Here is an 18,909-nt window from a genome sequence, read left to right as displayed (position 1 = left end):
CTTCACAATCATCTCAACACCATACTCTATCCCTGTTTCAGGATCCATTACATCCCAAACTTCCCTATCCACGGGAAGATGTCGGACGCCCTAAAGGACCGAATAAGGACATTCTCAAGGCAGCCTTATTACCATAGAGCCAAAGACTGGATCCCAGAACATCCATATCAGTTTCAGCTACTAATACACTGACACAGATTACTACTATCTTGGCACAATTTTTAACATCAGTACAGCAACAAAATCAACCCTGATCAACCAGAAGAGATGCCTTCATCACCTACACCGGGGCCAGCACCAAAGACACAACTTAGCAAACCATCACCTCTGCAAATAGATTCTCCTACTCCATCTTAGTCACCAGGGTCGTTAACAAGCTACCCGTCTGACCCACAGGAGTTGCCTCCAGAACCAGTATCACTACTGGAGGATCTCACGTACTCCCAATTCTTGGAGAAAGTGGGTCAACGATTAGGGGCAGGTTTCTTTTTTTTGTTCCCACTCCCAAACAAGAGATGTTTGGTGTCCTGAAAATATTTGATACTCCGGCTGAACCTACAGCACTTCCTTCTCATCCAGTGCTAGAATCACTTTTAGAAAAAACTTGGGATTCTCCATATTCCACGACTCCAACCTCAAGGAAGATGGATTTGAAGTACAGAATGCGAGATTTTCCATTTTACACCAACGTGCAGTTACCGCACGTGTCCGTCGTGGTTGAATCAGTTATACAAAAGGCACGCAAGTTACGATTACACTCAAATAATCCACCGGGCAAAGACAAAAGTCTAGATGACTTTGCACGGAAAGCTTTCCAATCAGGAATCCTTAATGCCAAGATACAGAACCACCAATTTTATGTAGCTCAGTATCTTTTGAATGCCTTCAGGCCTTAAAACCTTTGCTGCAACAAAGTTCTGCAGACAACACACCTCCATTTGAATTTCATGATATGGATGAAGGGCTCAGGCATCTTGTACATTCCATTTATGAGGGGTTTGAAACCTCTGCTAAAACAGCTAATGCCATAGCAGCCAGGCGACTGGCATGGTTACATGCAAGTACCATAAGAGAAAGACGTTCACGATAAGCTAACCAATCTTCCTTGTCGCCCGGATAACTTATTCGGTGATAAACTCACAGAAACTGTGGCGAAATTAAAAGAGCAAAAAGTGGCGGTACTTTCGTTAACTCAGCATGATACATTGTCTTCTAAATGTCATTTTGGTTCATACAAAGAAATCTTACCAAAGATGTCAATATCGGCCTTATACTACCTATAGGCCCCAACAGTATCAATCAAACCGCCAACAGCCTAACCAGCTCCCTACCAGCACCCACACGCTCCTCATCAACCACGCCAGACTACAGACCCTCAACCCCCTAAAAACCAACCGAGTTTTTAGAAATGATTCCGCCACCACTGCCCACCCAAACAGTAGGACGACGACTGTCCCACTTCCTTGCACAATGGAGCACCATCACAATGGATTCATGGGTCCTGAATATAATACGAGACAGATATTCACTCAATTTCACATCCCCTCCTCGTCTTCCGCATTTGATTACCACCAGACCTCAGAGTATTCATCGGGAGACTCTCCTTCAAGAGTTCAGTCACTTACTTCAACAACACTGTATACAGGAAGTACCTCCATCCCGACATCTAACGGGATTTTATTCACAATACTTCCTCATTCCCAAGAAGTCCAGAGGTCTGCGACCAATTCTGGACCTACTCTTTCTCAAGAAACACATTCGAAAAGAGAAATTCAAAATGACTTCTCTCAAATCAATTCTTCTCTTCCTACAACCCATGGATTGGATGTGCTCCATAGATTTAAAAAATGCATATGCTCACATTCCAATGCACCCCAAATCTTGGAGTTACCTCTGTTTTCAGACGGGAAAGAGACACTTTCAATACAAAGTCCTTCCCTTCAGTCTCTCATCTGCTCCCAGAGTATTCACGAAATGCCTAGCGGTAGTGGTGGCACACTGTCGTCGGGGGATTCAGGTATTTCTTATCTGGACAATTTGCTACTAGTAGCCCCAAATCCCTGTCTCCTCAGACAATTTACTTCAAACAATCAATTGCCTGGACAATCTGAGTCTCCTGATAAATTACAAAAAATCTTATCTTCAATCTACCCAGACCTTAGACTTCATTGGAGCATCCATAAACACCATTCAAGACAAAGCTTTCTTGCCACAACTCCGAGCAATAGCTCTTACTTCTCTAGCCCAATGCCTAATAAATCTTGCGACTACCTCAGCCTGCCAAATCTAGACTGCTCTGGGTCATATGGCAGCATGTATATATGTGGTCCCGAACACAAGACTCCACATCCGTCGCCTTCAATGGGGTCTAGAAAACCAATGGTCTCAGTTCCAAAGTCTTTTGTCCATCCAAATAAGATTAAAGAACAGTATGAAAACAGACCTTCAATGGTGGATATGCCCACCAGCATTGACAGAAGGCTCACCACTGAGGCCTTCTCAACATCAATTGATTCTTACCACAGATGCCTCCCCCACAGGATGGGGAGCCTATCTTGCCAACCTACAAACTCAAGGGTTGTGGTCGTTCCAAGAACACACTTATCACATCAATCTCTTGGAACTACGAGCCATCAAATATGCTCTTTGAGCTTTCGAGCGCAAGCTACGACAACACGTCGTCATGATCCATACCGGCAACCAAGTGGCAATGTTTTACATAAACAAGCAAGGAGGGTCCGGTTCATGGAACCTCTGCAAAGAAACGGTAGAGATTCTGGACTGGTCCCACAGCAAGGGAATTTCCCTACAAGCAACATACCTTCCGGGAATCAACAATTCCAAAGCGGACAAGTTGAGCAGGATTTTTCACCCACACGAATGGGAACTAGATCCAACGCGTGGCCGACCGGATTTTTTCAATTTGGGACCTTCCCCACATAGATCTTTTTGCAACAGAAAGGTTCCCCTTTTTTTGCTCAGTCTATCCCAGTGCTCACCAGTTGCTACAGGACGCATTCCTACTGGATTGGTCTCAGGATCAACTTTACGCATTTCCTCCAATTCCCCTGACATCTCTCACAATATAGATGTGCATCGAGGACAAAGCGAACCTAATCCTCATGGGCGCATCAACCATGGTACACTTACCTACTCCAACTATCAATCTGCAAACCAATTCCTCTAGGGAACGACCCCACCCTTCTCACCCAACAAGAGGGTTCACTTCTTCATCCATTTCCCGCATCCTTGACTCTCATTACATTGAGATTGAAAGGCTCACGTTCCAAAACCTAAACATATCTTCACAACTGGAAGATATTTTGGTGGCGTCAAGGAAGCCATCAACTCGACTAAGCTGTCAACATAAGTGGAAGCGTTATGCCACATGGTGTTCTTGTATGGACATAGACCCACTCATATGTCTATCTGAAAGTCTTCTGACTTACCTCCACCTCCTTTATATTTATTTTATTTATTTTTAGATTTTTATATACCGGTGTTCCTGTATTAAAATACAGATCACATCGGTTTACATTGAAACATAAAAATTACGCCAAGAGGCGGTACATATAACAAGGTTATAGAACTTGGAAAACATGGAAAACAGGTTCGAAAAATAACATTGAGAAAATTGTATAGTCTCTTTGAGAAACCAAATCATAAAATAAGGCGTAATTGTCTAAGATAAATGTGATCTGCAGAAGGGATTGCGATGGTGAGAAAATCTTGATAGCTGGAGGTAAAAAATAATCAAAGTTCTGGAAAAGCTTGGCTAAAGAGCCAGGTTTTAATTTTCTTTTTGAAGGAAGCGAAGCAGATCTCAAGGCGGATGTCTGGCGGGAGCATGTTCCATTGGACGGGTCCTGCTAAAGAGATGGTACGTTTCTGATGTAAGGATATTGTTATATTATTTTTATATTGTTTTTATATTGTTTTTATACACAAAGTTTAGCCACCGCTTCCTTACGTGTTCATCTCAGCGCGATATCAGCGTATCACACTCCTCTCAATGGAGAATCTATAGCATGTCATGCTCTGGTTTCCCGATTTATGAAGGGCATTCTGCAACTACGACCTCCAATCCAAAAACCACCAGTACCTTGGGACATTAACCCAGTTTTGGAACAACTTATGCTACCACCCTTTAAACCAATGAACACTTGCCATCCTAGGTACTATTCTTAGTCGCCCTCACTTCTGCATGAAGAATCAGCAAACTTCAGGCACTGGTTCACTACTCACCTTACCTGGAATTCTACCATGATAAAGTTGCACTACGTACGCACCCTAACTTTCTTCCTAAGGTGGTTTCCACATTTCACTTAAACCAAACTCTAACCCTGCCAACTTTTCATCCTTAACCGCACGCAAATGACAGCGAGCGGCGTCTTCATTCCTTGGACTGTTAACGTGCTCTTGCATTTTATAAACGCACTCACTCTACTACCAGACCTTTGCAATTCTTCCTCTCATTTAATACAAATGCACCAGGTCTTCCAGTTTCAAAGAGAACATTATCATCCTGGCTTACCAACTGTAATCGTTTCTGCTATCAAAAGCGTTTGGAATCCCAAAGCACACCAAATTCATGCACTGTTGCTCTCTTCCATGATGTGTCTCTCTTGGATATCTGCAAAGCAGCCACATGGTCTTCACTTCACACCTTCGCATCCCATTACTGCTTAGACAAACAGTCAGGGGATGTTGCAAAAATGGGGCGGATAATTCTCCAAAAGAACACTTAACTAGTTCAATCACTTCAGAACTGTTCGCCTCTTATTCTGTATTGAGCGATAACGATCCTACAAATGATCACCCAGCTGATACGCTCAATACTTCAGCTGGGGACTCCCAGACAGCATGGCTAATTCAGCTGCTTATCTATGGAAAAAAGCAGGTTTGCTTACCATAAACAGTGTTTTCTGTAAATAGCAGATGAATTAGCCATGTTGACCCTCCCGCCTCCCCGGACAGTTCCAGCATTGCATATCGTCTTGCTTTGACACGGACTGAAGAGCCTCAAGCAGGGACAGGCAGGAGGGAACACCTCACCTAAAGACTTTGGGTGATCTTAGAGAGCTCCGCCACCTAGTTGCACGGAGGACGTACCCCAGAGAGCATGGCTAATTCAGCTGCTATCTATGGAAAACACCATTTACGGTAAGCAAACCCACCTCTCCATTCATCTTTCTTTCCAAACTTCTGTACCCTAAATAGACAGTAACTATGGACAAGCAGTTCTGTGCAGCCTGTTCATGCATTAGTCCGCTTTCCAGTGGTAGGGTTTGGGTTGCTTGTTTGCAGTAGTTGCTCCTTGGTGCAACTCTCAGCTTGGGACTCTCTACACGTAATGGCTGATTCATCTCTTCTTGTTGATAGAGAGAACAGGATTCTCCCTAGACAGTAGGGTGAATTAGCCATACTTAATACCTGGCCTTACTTCCTGGAGAGTCGACTACCTCAACGAAGCTCTGGAAGAGGTAGAGGAGCTCATGAAGCAGCGTGCATTTATGCATTATCTCATGCACATACTCAACAGAACCTTTACTAAGCTCTAAGAGCTGGGGCCATGTCTGTCATCAGATGATTTATTTTATTTTTATTTATTTTTAATTTTTATATACTGACATTCTTACATCCGATGTAAATCATACCGGTTTACATTAAACAGAATAGCAGGAAATAAATTTCCATAGTCTAATACAATGAACATTTCTAATTAAAATTGTTAACAAGTGACAAGAAAAGGTAAAGAATTGGAATAAAGGTTAAATTACAGAAAATTATAAAAGATTTTTTATTTTTTTTTTAGAAGCACAAGGGTTGCACGAAGGGGTGCACAAAGGGGAGAGCTGATGGTGAGGCGCTCTTCAACAGTTGCCGGGGCTCCCAGTGACGTCAGGGGGGGCGTTGTCACACATCGCATCGCAGTCATTCATTTCCCTCACCTCCTGCTGTTGGTTCCGTATCTTTTTTCCCCCTGCCATTCAGTTTGGTGTTCAGTTCTCGCGGGGGCCCAGGATGAAGTGTGGCCTCCCCGCTCACCGGCGCCTGATGGTGAGGTGCTCTTCAACCGTCGCCGGGGCTCCCAGTGATGTCAGGGGGGGCGTGGTCACACATCGCATCGCAGTCATTCATTTCCCTCACCTCCTGCTGTTGGTTCCGTATCTTTTTCCCCCTGCCATTCAGTTTGGTGTTCAGTTCTCGCGGAGGCCCAGGATGAAGTGTCACCCACGCATAATAGTCGATTCATCCTTCTGACTATGGAAAACCCTGTTCACAGATTTATTACCTTGCTTTTATGCTGTTTTCTCACTGGTGTGAAACACATGGACTAGAACATCCCTAACATCCTATTCTGCCACAGCCTTCCCTCCTCAGAGTTCTCTTGGAAGTTTCAGCTTTTCTAACTTTGTGCCCCCCTCTGCTTCTCCTAGGTGGGGGAAGTGCTGCAGTATCTGCTGGTGAGAGACCAGAAGAAACTACCAATTAAACGAGCAGGTAAGAGTACATGTTCTCTTGAGGACAAACATGGTGGCAGTCCTTGCACATGGATGATGTCAGATAGTCTGCCCAGTGTCAAAGGTTCTAGAAGCTTTGAACATATCCTACAGGCTATGTGCAGCATCTATACCTTCCAGTCAGCATAGCTGGGTTTAAAAACATTTTGGACAAGTTTCTGGAAGGTTAAGTAGGGTTAAGCCATTGCTTATCCCTGGATGTAAGCAGCATGGAATGTAGCCACTTTTGGGATCTTGCCAGGGACTTGTGACCTGGATTGGCTACTGTTAGAACCTGGATATTCAGCTTGATGGTCTGATCCAGTATGGTGGTTTTTATGTTTCCCTTTGGGCCCCTTCAATTTTCTCTTATTTTGTGGATCCCACCAGTTGCGAAATTTTGCTCATTCCTCCTTGCCAGGTAATTTTTGCTTTACAGAGGTGCAGGATTTATTCTTCATAAGGTCCCATGGTTTGCTATAATGCCTTTAGTCATATTTTAGGTAGATTTTTCAAGTGTTAAGTTTACGTAATTTATCAGCGGCTATGTGAGAAGAAGTGTCTGCGTGAGAGAAGGAAGCGCCTTCAAAAACTGCCATCCCCTGTGAGAGGGAGTCATGTCTATCACAGATCTCATGTCCTTTGCCTCTGAGCAGAGCATGATCTCCAGGCATGTCCCCTCTATGTAACTAAGAGCCCTAGAGCAGTGGTTGTTAATCGGTGTGTTGTGATACACTAGTGTGTCACCAAGCACCCACAGGTATGTTGCCACACTTCCCAGTCCCCTGCTGACCCAACTGCTCCCCCCGTCTCAGCGAAATAGGAACTCTTCCTCCGTCTGGGCTTAAAAAGCTGCAGGAGAGCTGGAGTCAGCGGCACCAGCATGGTCTCTTCCTGTACATAGTCAGATCATTCCAGACCAGTGGGTTGTGTATCCCTACCAGCAGATGGAGTCAGAGAACAAAAACCTTGGACACTACTACATAAGAGAGTGTGCCACTTGCAGTCCCTCAGTATCAGCCTGTAACCAAGCCCTTGAAACTAAACATCAATCAAAAGCAACCTGGCCCCAAAGGATGGATCCTTCCCAACTAACCAGAGGTCTAGGTTGCCCGAAACCAACGAAACATATATCGGTAAGCCACCGGCCCTGCTGTTTTAATAGAAATCCAATCATTCCTTCAGAATACTAAAAACCCCACAGACTGTCTTTCGGAGTCAGAACGGGGTGGGCCTTTGGAATGATCTGCTATATTACAGGAACAAACCAATTGTCCTTTCCTGTACATACTCAGATCATTCCAGACCAGTGGGATGTACCCAAGCTACCTTATACTGGGAGGGCCTCCGAAAGACCCGCTCGCAGAACACTGTCACCGAAGGATACCTCCTCCTGTGCCCTGACATCCAAACAATAAAACTTGGTGAAAGTGAGAATGGAAGACCAGACAGCCGCCCTACAAATCTGTGGAGAAAGAAGTTGAAACTCTGCCCAGGAGACCGCCTGTGCCCTTGTGGAGTGGGCTCTCAACCCCATACGAGCCTGCTTTCCTTTAGATATACACGCGGAAGCGATAACGTCCTGAATCCATCTAGAAATGGTAGCTTTTGATGCTTTGTCTCCCTTCTTGGCCCCGGCAAATAAGACAAAGCGATGGTCTGACCGTCAAAAAGCATTAGAAACCTCCAGATAGCGAAGAAGGATGCGCTGCACGTCCAACAAATGCAACTCTCTCTCTCAGGAGGAATCACAGGATCAGTCTGGAAAAGCTGGAAGTTCCGTCGTCTGATTGACATGGAAAGAAAGACCGCCTTGGGCATGAAGGAAGGAACTGTTTGCAAGGATACTCTGTCCCGGTAAATTCTCAGGAAAGGGTCTCTACAGGATAAGGCTTGCAGCTCCGAAATCCACCATGCTGAACAGATAGCCACCAGGAACACAGTCTTCAGAGTCAAATCCTTCAATGATGCCCTCTTCAACGGTTCAAACAGCGCGTCGCATAGAGCGCGGAGTATCAAATTTAAGTTCCACTCCGGGCATACTTTGCGCACTGGTGGACACAAATGTTTTGCTCCTCTAAGAAACCTGATGATATCCTGCAACAGGGGTTAGCCCTTAGCTAACCCCTGTTGCAGGAAATCCAAAATCTGGGACACCCCCACAGCCATGGAGCTCAGGTTCCTCTGCAAACACCTGCCAAACCCTGGCATACGTTATCGATGTAGCAGGTTTCCTAGCCTGAAGAAGAGTGGAAATTGACTCAGAATACCCTTTCAGACATAACCTCTGCCTCTCAAAAGCCAAGCCGTGAGACAGAAGTGATTTATCCGATTCGAGAATATAGGCCCTTGACGCAGAAGGCGCGGAAGATGAGCCAGATGAAAAGGGCCGTCCTCCACCAGTCGTACTAGATCTGCGAACCAGGGACGCCTGGGCCACTCCAGAGCTACGAGCACCACGGACCCGCAATGCAACTCTATCCACCTGAGAACGTGGCCTATGAGAGGCCATGGGGGAAAGACAGAGAAGAAATCCCATGGGCCATACACACACCAGAGCATCGAGCCTCACTGATCGAGTTCCCTCCGACTGAAAAACCGAACCATTTTAGAGTTGGCTTGAGTCGCCATCTGGTCCAACTGCAAAGCGCCCCATCTGGCGCAAATGTGATTCCATGCCTCGTAGGACAACTCCCACTCTCCAGGGTCCAAGCGCTCTTGGCTGAGGAAGGACGCTTGCACGTTTTCCAGTCTCGCAACATGCGACGCAGCGATGTCCCCGAGATGAATCTCTGCCCAGGCAAACAAACGTCACGCTTCCAGCACCACTGCAGGGCTCCTGGTTCCCTCCTGCCTGTTGATATATGCCACTGTGGTCGCGTTGTCAGACAAGACGCGCACCATCCGACTCCTGACTAAGGGCAGGAACACTTGAAGGGCCCGGCAAACCACCCGGGTTTCGAGCCTGTTGATGGACCAAGATTTCTCAGACATTTATCACAGGCCTTGAGTGGTCTTGTCTTGACACACCGCTCCCCATCCAGAGAAGCTGGCATCTGTAGAGATGGCCACCCAAGCCGGAGGGTCCAACTCCACCCCTTTTTCCAGGTTTCAACGCAGCAGCCACCAAGAGAGACTACATCTGGGTTCCTGAAGAAGAGGCAATGGAATATGGAACTGCTCCAACACAGGACTTCACCTAGACAACGGCGCACGCTGTAAAGGTCTCAAGTGCTCACTATCTCAAGGAATCTTCCTGGACGTCCTAAAAATTGCCACCCTCAAACCCCTTCTCAAGAAAGCAAATCTAGACCCTAGAGAACCCAACAACTTCCGCCCCATCTCTAACCTTCCTTTTTTGGCAAAGATCATAGAAAAAATAGTCAACACCCAATTATCAGAATACCTGGAAGACCACAACATTCTCTACTCATCGCAATATGGATTTCGCAAATCATTAAGCACCGAAACCCTCCTCATCTCCCTCACAGATCACCTCATCATGGGTATGGACTCTGGTCACTCCTGCCTTCTAATAGTCCTCGACATCTCGGCAGCATTCGACACAGTGAATCACTCCACTCTCCTTAAACGACTTTCGGACATCGGGATAACAGGTACGGCCTTCAAATGGTTTGACTCCTTTCTCACGACAAGAGGCTATAAAGTAAAGATCAACAACAAGGAATATCCGCTCATCAACTCCTCAAGAGGAGTTCCGCAGGACTCCTCTCTGTCTCCTACACTTTTCAACCTATACCTTCTTCCCCTCTGCCAGCTGCTTACGAATCTAAAACTCAAACACTAACTCTTCGCCGACTATGTACAAATCCTGATCCCACTAACCGAATCCCTCACAAAAACACTGAAGTTCTGGGACAACTATCTCCAAGATATCAACAACCTCCTTACTAACCTAAACCTTGTTCTGAACACGTCTAAGACAGAAATGCTCTTAATCTCTCAACCACAACGATAGCCTGCATTCAATTCGCACCAACACCCTGGTCAGCCAAGCAAGAGACCTCGGAGTTATAATTGATAATCAGTTAAATCTAAAAAAGTTCATCACCAACACAACCAAAGACTGCTTCTTCAAACTTCAGGTACTAAAAAGTCTCAGACCGCTCCTGTACTTCCAAGATTTCAGATCGGTACTCCAGGCCATTATATTCTCCAAATTAGACTACTGTAATTCCATTCTGCTAGGCCTTCCCGCCTCTTCCACCAAACCGCTTCAGATGCTACAAAACTCGGCCGCCAGAATTTTAACAAACTCCAACAGAAGAGACCACATCACACCCATCCTAAAAAACCTGCACTGGCTCCCTGTAAACTTTTAGAATTCTACACAAGTGTCTCACCATCATCCACAAAGCTGTTTACAACAGAACACCCATCGATTTACATTACCCACTCACGCTGCACTTCTCTTCTAGACCCATCAGAGAAGCCTACAAGGGCTCGCTACACCCCCCCCCCCCCCCCCCCAGCCAAATCCACACACCTCTCATCCACCAAAGATCGAGCCTTCTTGCAGTGGCGCCAACCATCTGGAACGCCATGCCCCCTGACCTTAGACAAGAACCTTGCATACAGACATTCAGAAAGAAACTCAAGACTTGGCTATTTCTACAAGCCTTCCCTGATCTATGATATCCCCATCTACTATAACACGCCATGGTCCTCTAATCGATGTACCCCAACCCTGACATGGCATTTGACCTGATATCAGTTAGTTCTGAGTTCTATGACCTGATACTATTTAGTCATGAATATACAATATTATTATAGTCCTGAGTATAGGACATTATTTATATATTTGATAGTATTCAGTCCTGAGTACTTGTTATAGTCCTGGGTATATGACCTGATTTTATTTAATTCTAAGTTACTCATGCCTCTGAGTCTTCCTCCTCCCAGTTCGAGTGCCCCTGTTTTATTGTAACTTTTCACTTTTCGCCTTATTGTTTATGTTGATGTTAATGTTATTGCCCCATTGTTTCTTGTAAACCGATATGATTGGTGTCATGAATGTCGGTTTAAAAAAAAGCACTAAATAAATTAATAAGTGCTCAAATGCCCAAGGCACCAGCTCTAATGTGGATGCCATGGAGCCCAGGACTTGGAGATAATCTCAGGCTGTTGGTACCATCAAGCGAAGGCGGCCTTTCACCTGAGTCTGTAACTTCTGCATTCTGTCTGTCGCCAGGAAGACCTTGCCCTTTTGCGTGTCTTACCACGCTCCTAGGTATACCAGGCATTGTGTGGGCACCAACTGGCTCTTCTGCAGATTGATGACCTAACCAAGAGACCATAGGGTGGTCATCACTCTCTAGAGAAATCTCTCGCAATCCTCCTCAGACTTCGCCCGGATGAGCCAATCATCCAAATATGGATGCACCAAGATCCCTTCTTTGCGCAGAGCTGCTGCTACTACTACCATCACCTTGGTGAACACGCGAGGAGCCGTGGTCAGCCCAAAGGGAAGAGCCCGAAACTGAAAATGCCGACCCAGCACCTTGAACCTCAGGAATCTTTGATGGTCCTGCCAGATTGGAATGTGGCGATAAGCCTCCGTTAGATCTAAGGACGCAAGGAACTCCCCTTTGCTCACCGCTGCAAGCATTTTCATGCGGAACTTGGGAACTCGTAGGCACCGGTTCACCTTCTGCAAGTCGAGGATAGGACAAAAGCACCCTTCCTTCTTGGGAACCACGAAGTATACAGAGTACCGACCCTGGCCCTGCTCTGAAGGAGGGACTGGACAAATGGCGTTGAGATCGAGTAACCTCTGGAAAGTCGCCCACACAGCCTCTTGCCTGCCATGAGAAATCACACGAGACTCTACAAAGGCATCCTGAACTGGGAATGAAATCTAGAGCATAACCGTGCTGGACTACCTCCAAGACCCACCTGTCTTGAGGTAATCTTCTCCCACTCCTCATAGAAGTTGGATAATCTGCCTCCTATAGTTTCTACGTGGGAGTGGGGGACCCCAGTCCTCATTGTGGAGGCTTACCACCTCCTGAGCCCTGACCTATACCATCTCTGGGAGTCCGACCTCCAAGAAAGGACTGCAGACGACCAGAGCTTTGACTGGACCCAGGGGGAGGAACAGGTTTATCAGAACGAAAATGTCGAGAATCCCTAAAACGAGCTCGTGAAGGAAAAAACTTCTTACTCTGTTTCCTATCTTCCAGCAGCCTATTGCTCTTAGTCTCCCCCAATAGTTTCACCAACTAATCTCACATCTCACTGTCACCAAGCTCCGCAGGGGCCTCCCCGAACGCCTCCACCAGCAACAAGGGAGCCTAACGAGCTGACCCCCCCCCCTCGAAATCGCCTGCAACCAGCAGCACAGGCCTCGGAAAGGCCTCATCTCTGCAGCACCACCCATCTCGAAGCAAAGCCAGCCCCTGACAAGCGAAACCAGCCCCCTGACGTCAGAGGAGGGGTCGGGTGAGTGGTGTTTAAATTTAAACTCACCCCAGGCGCCGAGCGCCGAAGGAGCGCGTCCAAAGGAGCAGGCCCCTTTGCGCGCCCCTTCGCGCAGCCCATTCATCACAGCCCTCAGACACCCCCTTCCTAAACCTTGCCTTCTCAACCCGCTCCTCCCAAAACAAAAAAAAAAGTTGCATCACTAACAACTGCCTTCCAAAAGCAAGCTATACTCTCATAATCCTATCTCAATCAACTTTCAATCCAAAAACTCAAAAAGATATGAAGCTGAACAAGATCTCATCTCCAAATAATCAACCTACATCCTCTAAGGAAACATTCATCCTCGAAACCTCCACACAAACTAAATCAACCAATAAACTACAAAACTAACACACATATCCAACTCTCAAACTATATGCTTCTCTCATTCATACTCATCAATACTCGTCCTATAATTAAAAAAAAAAAAATCCCTCTATTCAATGACCTACTCAGTGACCACAAACCAGATTTCATTGCAATTACAGAAACCTGGCTCAAAAACACGGATTCCACTCTAATAAACCAACTATCCAACCAAGATTGCAACACCTCTTCAATCCCCAGAAAAAATAAAAAAGGAGGTGGCTTAATGCTTATATCTTAAAAAAAAAAAAAAAAAAAAAAAAAAAAAAAAGCCTGCAGCTAACACTTCGCCCATCTAACATCCTCCACCATTGGAAATTGCTTTATATGACTCACCAAAACTGCAAATATGCCTCATTTACTGTCCTCCAGGAGCACTCGATAAAAACTGCTTACCTCTAATTGAATATATTATGAACAACATCTCCCTCAACAAACCCATAATCATACTTGGTGACTTCAACATACATTTCAACTTACCAACTCACTCGAAAACCTGCCAAACTTACATTGATGCACTATCAACTCTATATCTAGAACAAATGATCCAATCTCCAACTCATAAAGCAGGCCACACAATTGACCTCATTTTTGTCAACACTGAAATCTGGAAATCATTCTCTACCCACACCACAGAGATACCCTGATCCGACCACCATCTAATCCAAACTAACTTACATACCAATATCAACCTTAAACCTCCTGAAATCACCCCAAACAAAATATCCTACCATCCACCATTCAACATAGAACTTTTACAAAAAATTCTTCAATCCGAATTAAACAACATCAATCTATCTAGCTCCGAGAATTCTACCTCATCATGGCTAAACATCACAAAACAAGTTGCAGACAACATCAATCCCATTATTACAAAGACTAAACAATAACCCAAACACAACAACCAATGGTATAACGAAAATATCAGAACTGCCAAACGCATACTCCAAAAGAAAGAGAATGGAGAAAAAACAAAAATACTACCACACTAAATAATTATCAGAACAACTTAGCTCAATATAAAAATATCATCAACAATGCGAAAAAGGAATTGATCTCCAACAAAATCTCCAAATTTCATCATAACCCCAGAATGTTATTCATAATAGTTCAGAAACTTACCAAAACCACCCAAGAGTCTTCATGCATCAAACATGGAAGCGATGACTTTGCTGATTTCTTCAACAACAAAATATCTCATCTAATCCAATCCAACATAACCAACAACAATCAGAACACCAAACTTAAAAACAAGATAACCTCATCATGGTCAAACTTTGACACTGCCTCCACCATTGAAATTCAATCTATAATAAATAAAATGAACCCCGCCAGCCATCCATTAGACAACATCCCAATAACAACCCTCAAATCAATTGAACCTACCATATCAAAAACCATCACCAAAATTGTCAATTTATCACTGACCGAAGGCAACTACCCCAAATGCCTCAAATCTGCTGTCATCAAACCAATCCTTAAAAAGAACAACCTAGATCTGGAAATCCTTACCAACTACCGTCCCATATCAAACCTTTCGTTCATAGCCAAAACCATTGAAAAAGTTGTACACACTCAACTAGATGACTATCTGGAGACAAACAGCATCCTACCTCCATCCCAATATGGTTTTAGAAAAAATCTAAACACGGAATCTCTCCTCATCTCCCTAAATGACATTATTATAAGAGGCTTTGACAAAGGTGAAAAATACTTGCTCATTCTTCTTGACCTTTCAGCCGCCTTCGACACAGTGAACCACAATATACTATTGGAGCGACTATCCCAAATTGATTTAACTGGCAATAACTTATGTTGGTTTTCTTCCTATTTATCTGATCGAACATACAAAGTATTAATCAACAACAACCTATCAAAAATAATCAACCTCAACACCGGAGTCCCTCAAGGATCAGCTTTATCAGCCACCCTTTTCAACATATACCTTCTCCCCATCTGCCAACTACTAAAAGAATATGAAATCACACACTTCCTTTATGCTGATGACATTCTGATGCTCATTCCCATACAAAATTCGATTGAAGACACCTACAAGAAAACCTCAGAACTACTTATCTCAATCAAACATCTCCTAAATTCCCTGAAACTCATAATCAACTTTGACAAAACTGAAATAATACTCATGGATAAAAAAACCCAATCCAACTCCTCCACCCCTGACAATACTTGACAAACAAATGATAACTATACTCCCTACCACCCACACCAGGAACCTCAGAGTTATCATTGATAAAGAACTTTCTTTCAAGAACCACATAGCAAATAAAACTAAAGAAGGATACCACAGACTCCTAACCCTAAGACACCTGAATCCATTTCTCAACCCCTACGATTTCAGAACTGTACTACAACTTCTTATCTTCTCCACCTTCGACTATTGCAACTCCTTACTAATTGGAATACCTTTGTCATCCCTCAAACCACTCCAAATACTGCAGAACTCAGCTGCCAGAGTCCTAACCTAGACAAGCCCCACACAGCCTTGGATGTGGCTGACAGAGTCTCTGGCACCAAGTACGTCTGCGCCATCATCAAAAGCTAGCCGACACAGTGTCACGAAGTCGCACACGATGCAGAGACATGATCAGCGCAAGGCCCATGACACAGAGCATTGATTCACGTACCAGAAGCAGAGGGACAGGACTCCAATGCATCCAACGCCGAGCCATGCTCCGACACAGCCGAAGCTGACATAGGCGTCTGCATGTAAAAGCTAAGGTGAAATCCCACTATGTTCATTGATGCATTTGAAGCAAAGGCATCATGCGTCCCAAGACTCAACTGTGGAGCCTTCCTGCCATTCACACAGTGGGGCAAGAGCCTTAACCCTCTCGGATATGAAGGGATCTGGTGTTCTGATCGGGATGCTCCACGTGCTTTTGCTTGCTTTTCTTCCTCAGCTTCTGATAAGCTTCCAGGGGGCCCCAAGCAAAAGATGACGCTACAGCTATCTGATTCCCCCAATAGGGAGCAAGAAGTTTCCACCGGCTAAAAGAACATCTTCAGCTGTCTCCCAGATGTTGCAGGGCGCAGCCTCGCAAACGATGTCCCAGATAACTGGGATTTTTCAGAATTTCTTCGACATTCTAGTGTCCATGCAACATCCGCAGCCACCCTCAAGTCTGTCAGCAGTGGATTTGGACTCTGTGGCAGCTTCCCTGGCCTGGGTGGTGTCAGAGGATGAGGGGCCGGTAGCAAAGTTGTTTGCTGGCCTCAAGACCGACCCAGGAGCCAGTTTACTCCTTGTCAGAGTCTTCGGGCATATCCTCGGATCACCAGAGAACCCTCCGTGGGCTTACCCATGGAAAATACACCCCAGAACCCTCATCGCCTCCGGATGATCTTTCATATTCCAATTTATAGAGAAGGTAGGCACAGTGTTGAGCCTAGAGACCAAAAAGCTACCAGATCTGAGATCTGAAGTCCATGGGCTATTAAATATTTTTGATTCCCCAGTGGAGCTGAAGGCTTTACCTGCCCACTCAATCCTAGATTAAGTTATGGATAGGACGTGGGAGACACCGTACTCTAGAAAGACAGACTTAAAATTCAGGATGAGGAAGTCAAATTGCCCCACGCATTAGTGGTGGTTGAATCCGCAATGAAGCGAGCCAGGAAGACAAGGCTCTATTCAAACACCCCTCTGGAAGACTTTGGGAAGAAGGTATTCCAAGCCTCCATGCTTAATGCCAAGATCTAACACCACCAGTTCTATATAACACAATATCTCTACAAATACCTCCAATCCTTAGTCTGACGGTGACCAGGCGGTGGGTGAAAGACCACAGCCACAAGGTTTTGCTGATATGGAAGAAGGCTTGCGGCATCTGCTCCGCACAATCTACAAAAGCTTGACACGTCAACTGGCACTTCAGTGGCAGCTATCGCGGCAGAAAGATGGGCCTGGCTTAGAGCGAGCATGATTCGGGAGGACATTCATGAAAAGCTTGCAGACCTCCCATGCAAGGGAGACAACTTGTTTGGGGACGAGCTCAGGGAAACAGTGTCTTAGCTCAAAGAACAAAGTGTGGCATTGTCCTCCCTTCTGTCGCCCACGGAACATACACCTGCGAAGCGATATTACCCTGCCTACCGGAAGCCCTTTATCCCAGACGATCTTACAGACCTTTCTCAGTGTACAGGTCTCTATACTAATCACGAAGACTGCAGACATAGCAAGCTCAATCTCCGTGTACACTGAGCACACTTCTTTTTTTTTTTTTACATTGGGAGGTAATAGCTAATAGCCACATCAACATACATTTGCATGTGATGAGTGGTATTAGCTTTGGGGGGGGGGGGGAGGTTGGATATGTGTGTTGGATGCGCTAATACCCTTATTGCATAAGGGGTTGTGGACACGTGTCTAAAACGTGTGTCCAACAACGGGTTAACCAGTGCGCTTAGCTGAGCTCATTGAATTGCATTGACCCTTATATTAGACAAGCTTTAAAAGAATCAAGTCTGGATCTAAAGATTCCAGTTCTTTTTATCCAAAAAAGCTATCATTTTGTTTAAAAAAAAAAAAAAAAGAAAAGAAAAAATAGGATTGTACAATTACTAAAACTTGATCACCCATGTCAAAATCAGTAGTATTTTTTTTGGATAAGACAACGCCTGACAGGGTAAGAAATTTAGTCAGCAGCCAGTTAGCTCCATCTAGCCATAGAGCTTCAGTTTTAGACTGATTTCATTTTAGTCTATTCTTGTTAGCAATGAGCATTAGACACCTACTCAGCTCAGTCCAATCTTCATTCTCTACCAAACCTGTGAAAGCTAAAAGTTAAGATTGATAGCAACTAAATTGCTGTTTCTGCAGTAAGGTGTCTAATTAGATTATGAATGTAATGCTGTAAGCTGCCTCAATATTTTTTGTAGGATGCAGTATGTAAAAACTTTTAAATAAATAATGGTGCAAGATATAAATCGGGAGTCTGCAGCCTTTCGAAAATAGAAGAGCCATTTCATATTCTTTTCTTTCACTAAAATATTTTGAAAGCCACAACCCTGTTCATCGGAACACTCATGTAAATTATCTCCTCCATAGCAGTCTCTTTACCTGTCTCTCTCAATCCCTTCTCATCACCAGCTTTCTCTCTCTCATGTCCTTAATATCTAGCACTCTCTCTCTTGCTTAGTCCCCATCCCCCTCTCTCTCTCTCCATCCTCCTCTCGTACTTGATACACTTTCTCACAATCTCCCATCCAACCACTCTTTCCACCCTCTTTCTCGGCAATCACTTTTTCTCACAATCTCCATCATCCCCATAGTCAGTTCTCTCTCACTACTATATCCTGTCGTCATACCTCTCTATTTCTTTCTCTTCCCCCAACCCCCATCTCAGCAATCCCCTGATACCCTGCCTTTTTTCTCTTTGGCTATACTATTATGCACTAGCACACTAGGTCTTCAAAGAGCCACATGTGGCTCAGGAGCCACAGGTTGCAAAATCCTGGTGTAGATTAAAATGAACAGGAGCCATCGTAGACCCCTGGGGTACACTACACAATAGTTCTGGCAAAGAATCTGCTTGTT

The 18,909-nt window shown here is 44.9% G+C and overlaps 1 protein-coding gene across 1 annotated transcript in view; it reads left to right on the top strand.

Moving 5' to 3' along the window:
• Positions 1-18,909, top strand: part of LOC115094371 (non-structural maintenance of chromosomes element 3 homolog) — a 100,790-nt gene that overhangs the window by 26,473 nt on the left and 55,408 nt on the right. Inside the window, exon 3 of the mRNA XM_029607360.1 lies at positions 6,441-6,504. Within this exon, the coding sequence (XP_029463220.1) occupies positions 6,441-6,504 (64 nt within the window). The remainder of the gene's footprint in view (positions 1-6,440; positions 6,505-18,909) is intronic.

This window comes from Rhinatrema bivittatum, chromosome 1 (genome assembly GCF_901001135.1).
Source record: "Rhinatrema bivittatum chromosome 1, aRhiBiv1.1, whole genome shotgun sequence".
In the NCBI taxonomy this organism is placed as follows: Eukaryota; Metazoa; Chordata; class Amphibia; order Gymnophiona; family Rhinatrematidae; genus Rhinatrema; species Rhinatrema bivittatum.
This window is presented reverse-complemented; position numbering and strand designations above follow the sequence as displayed.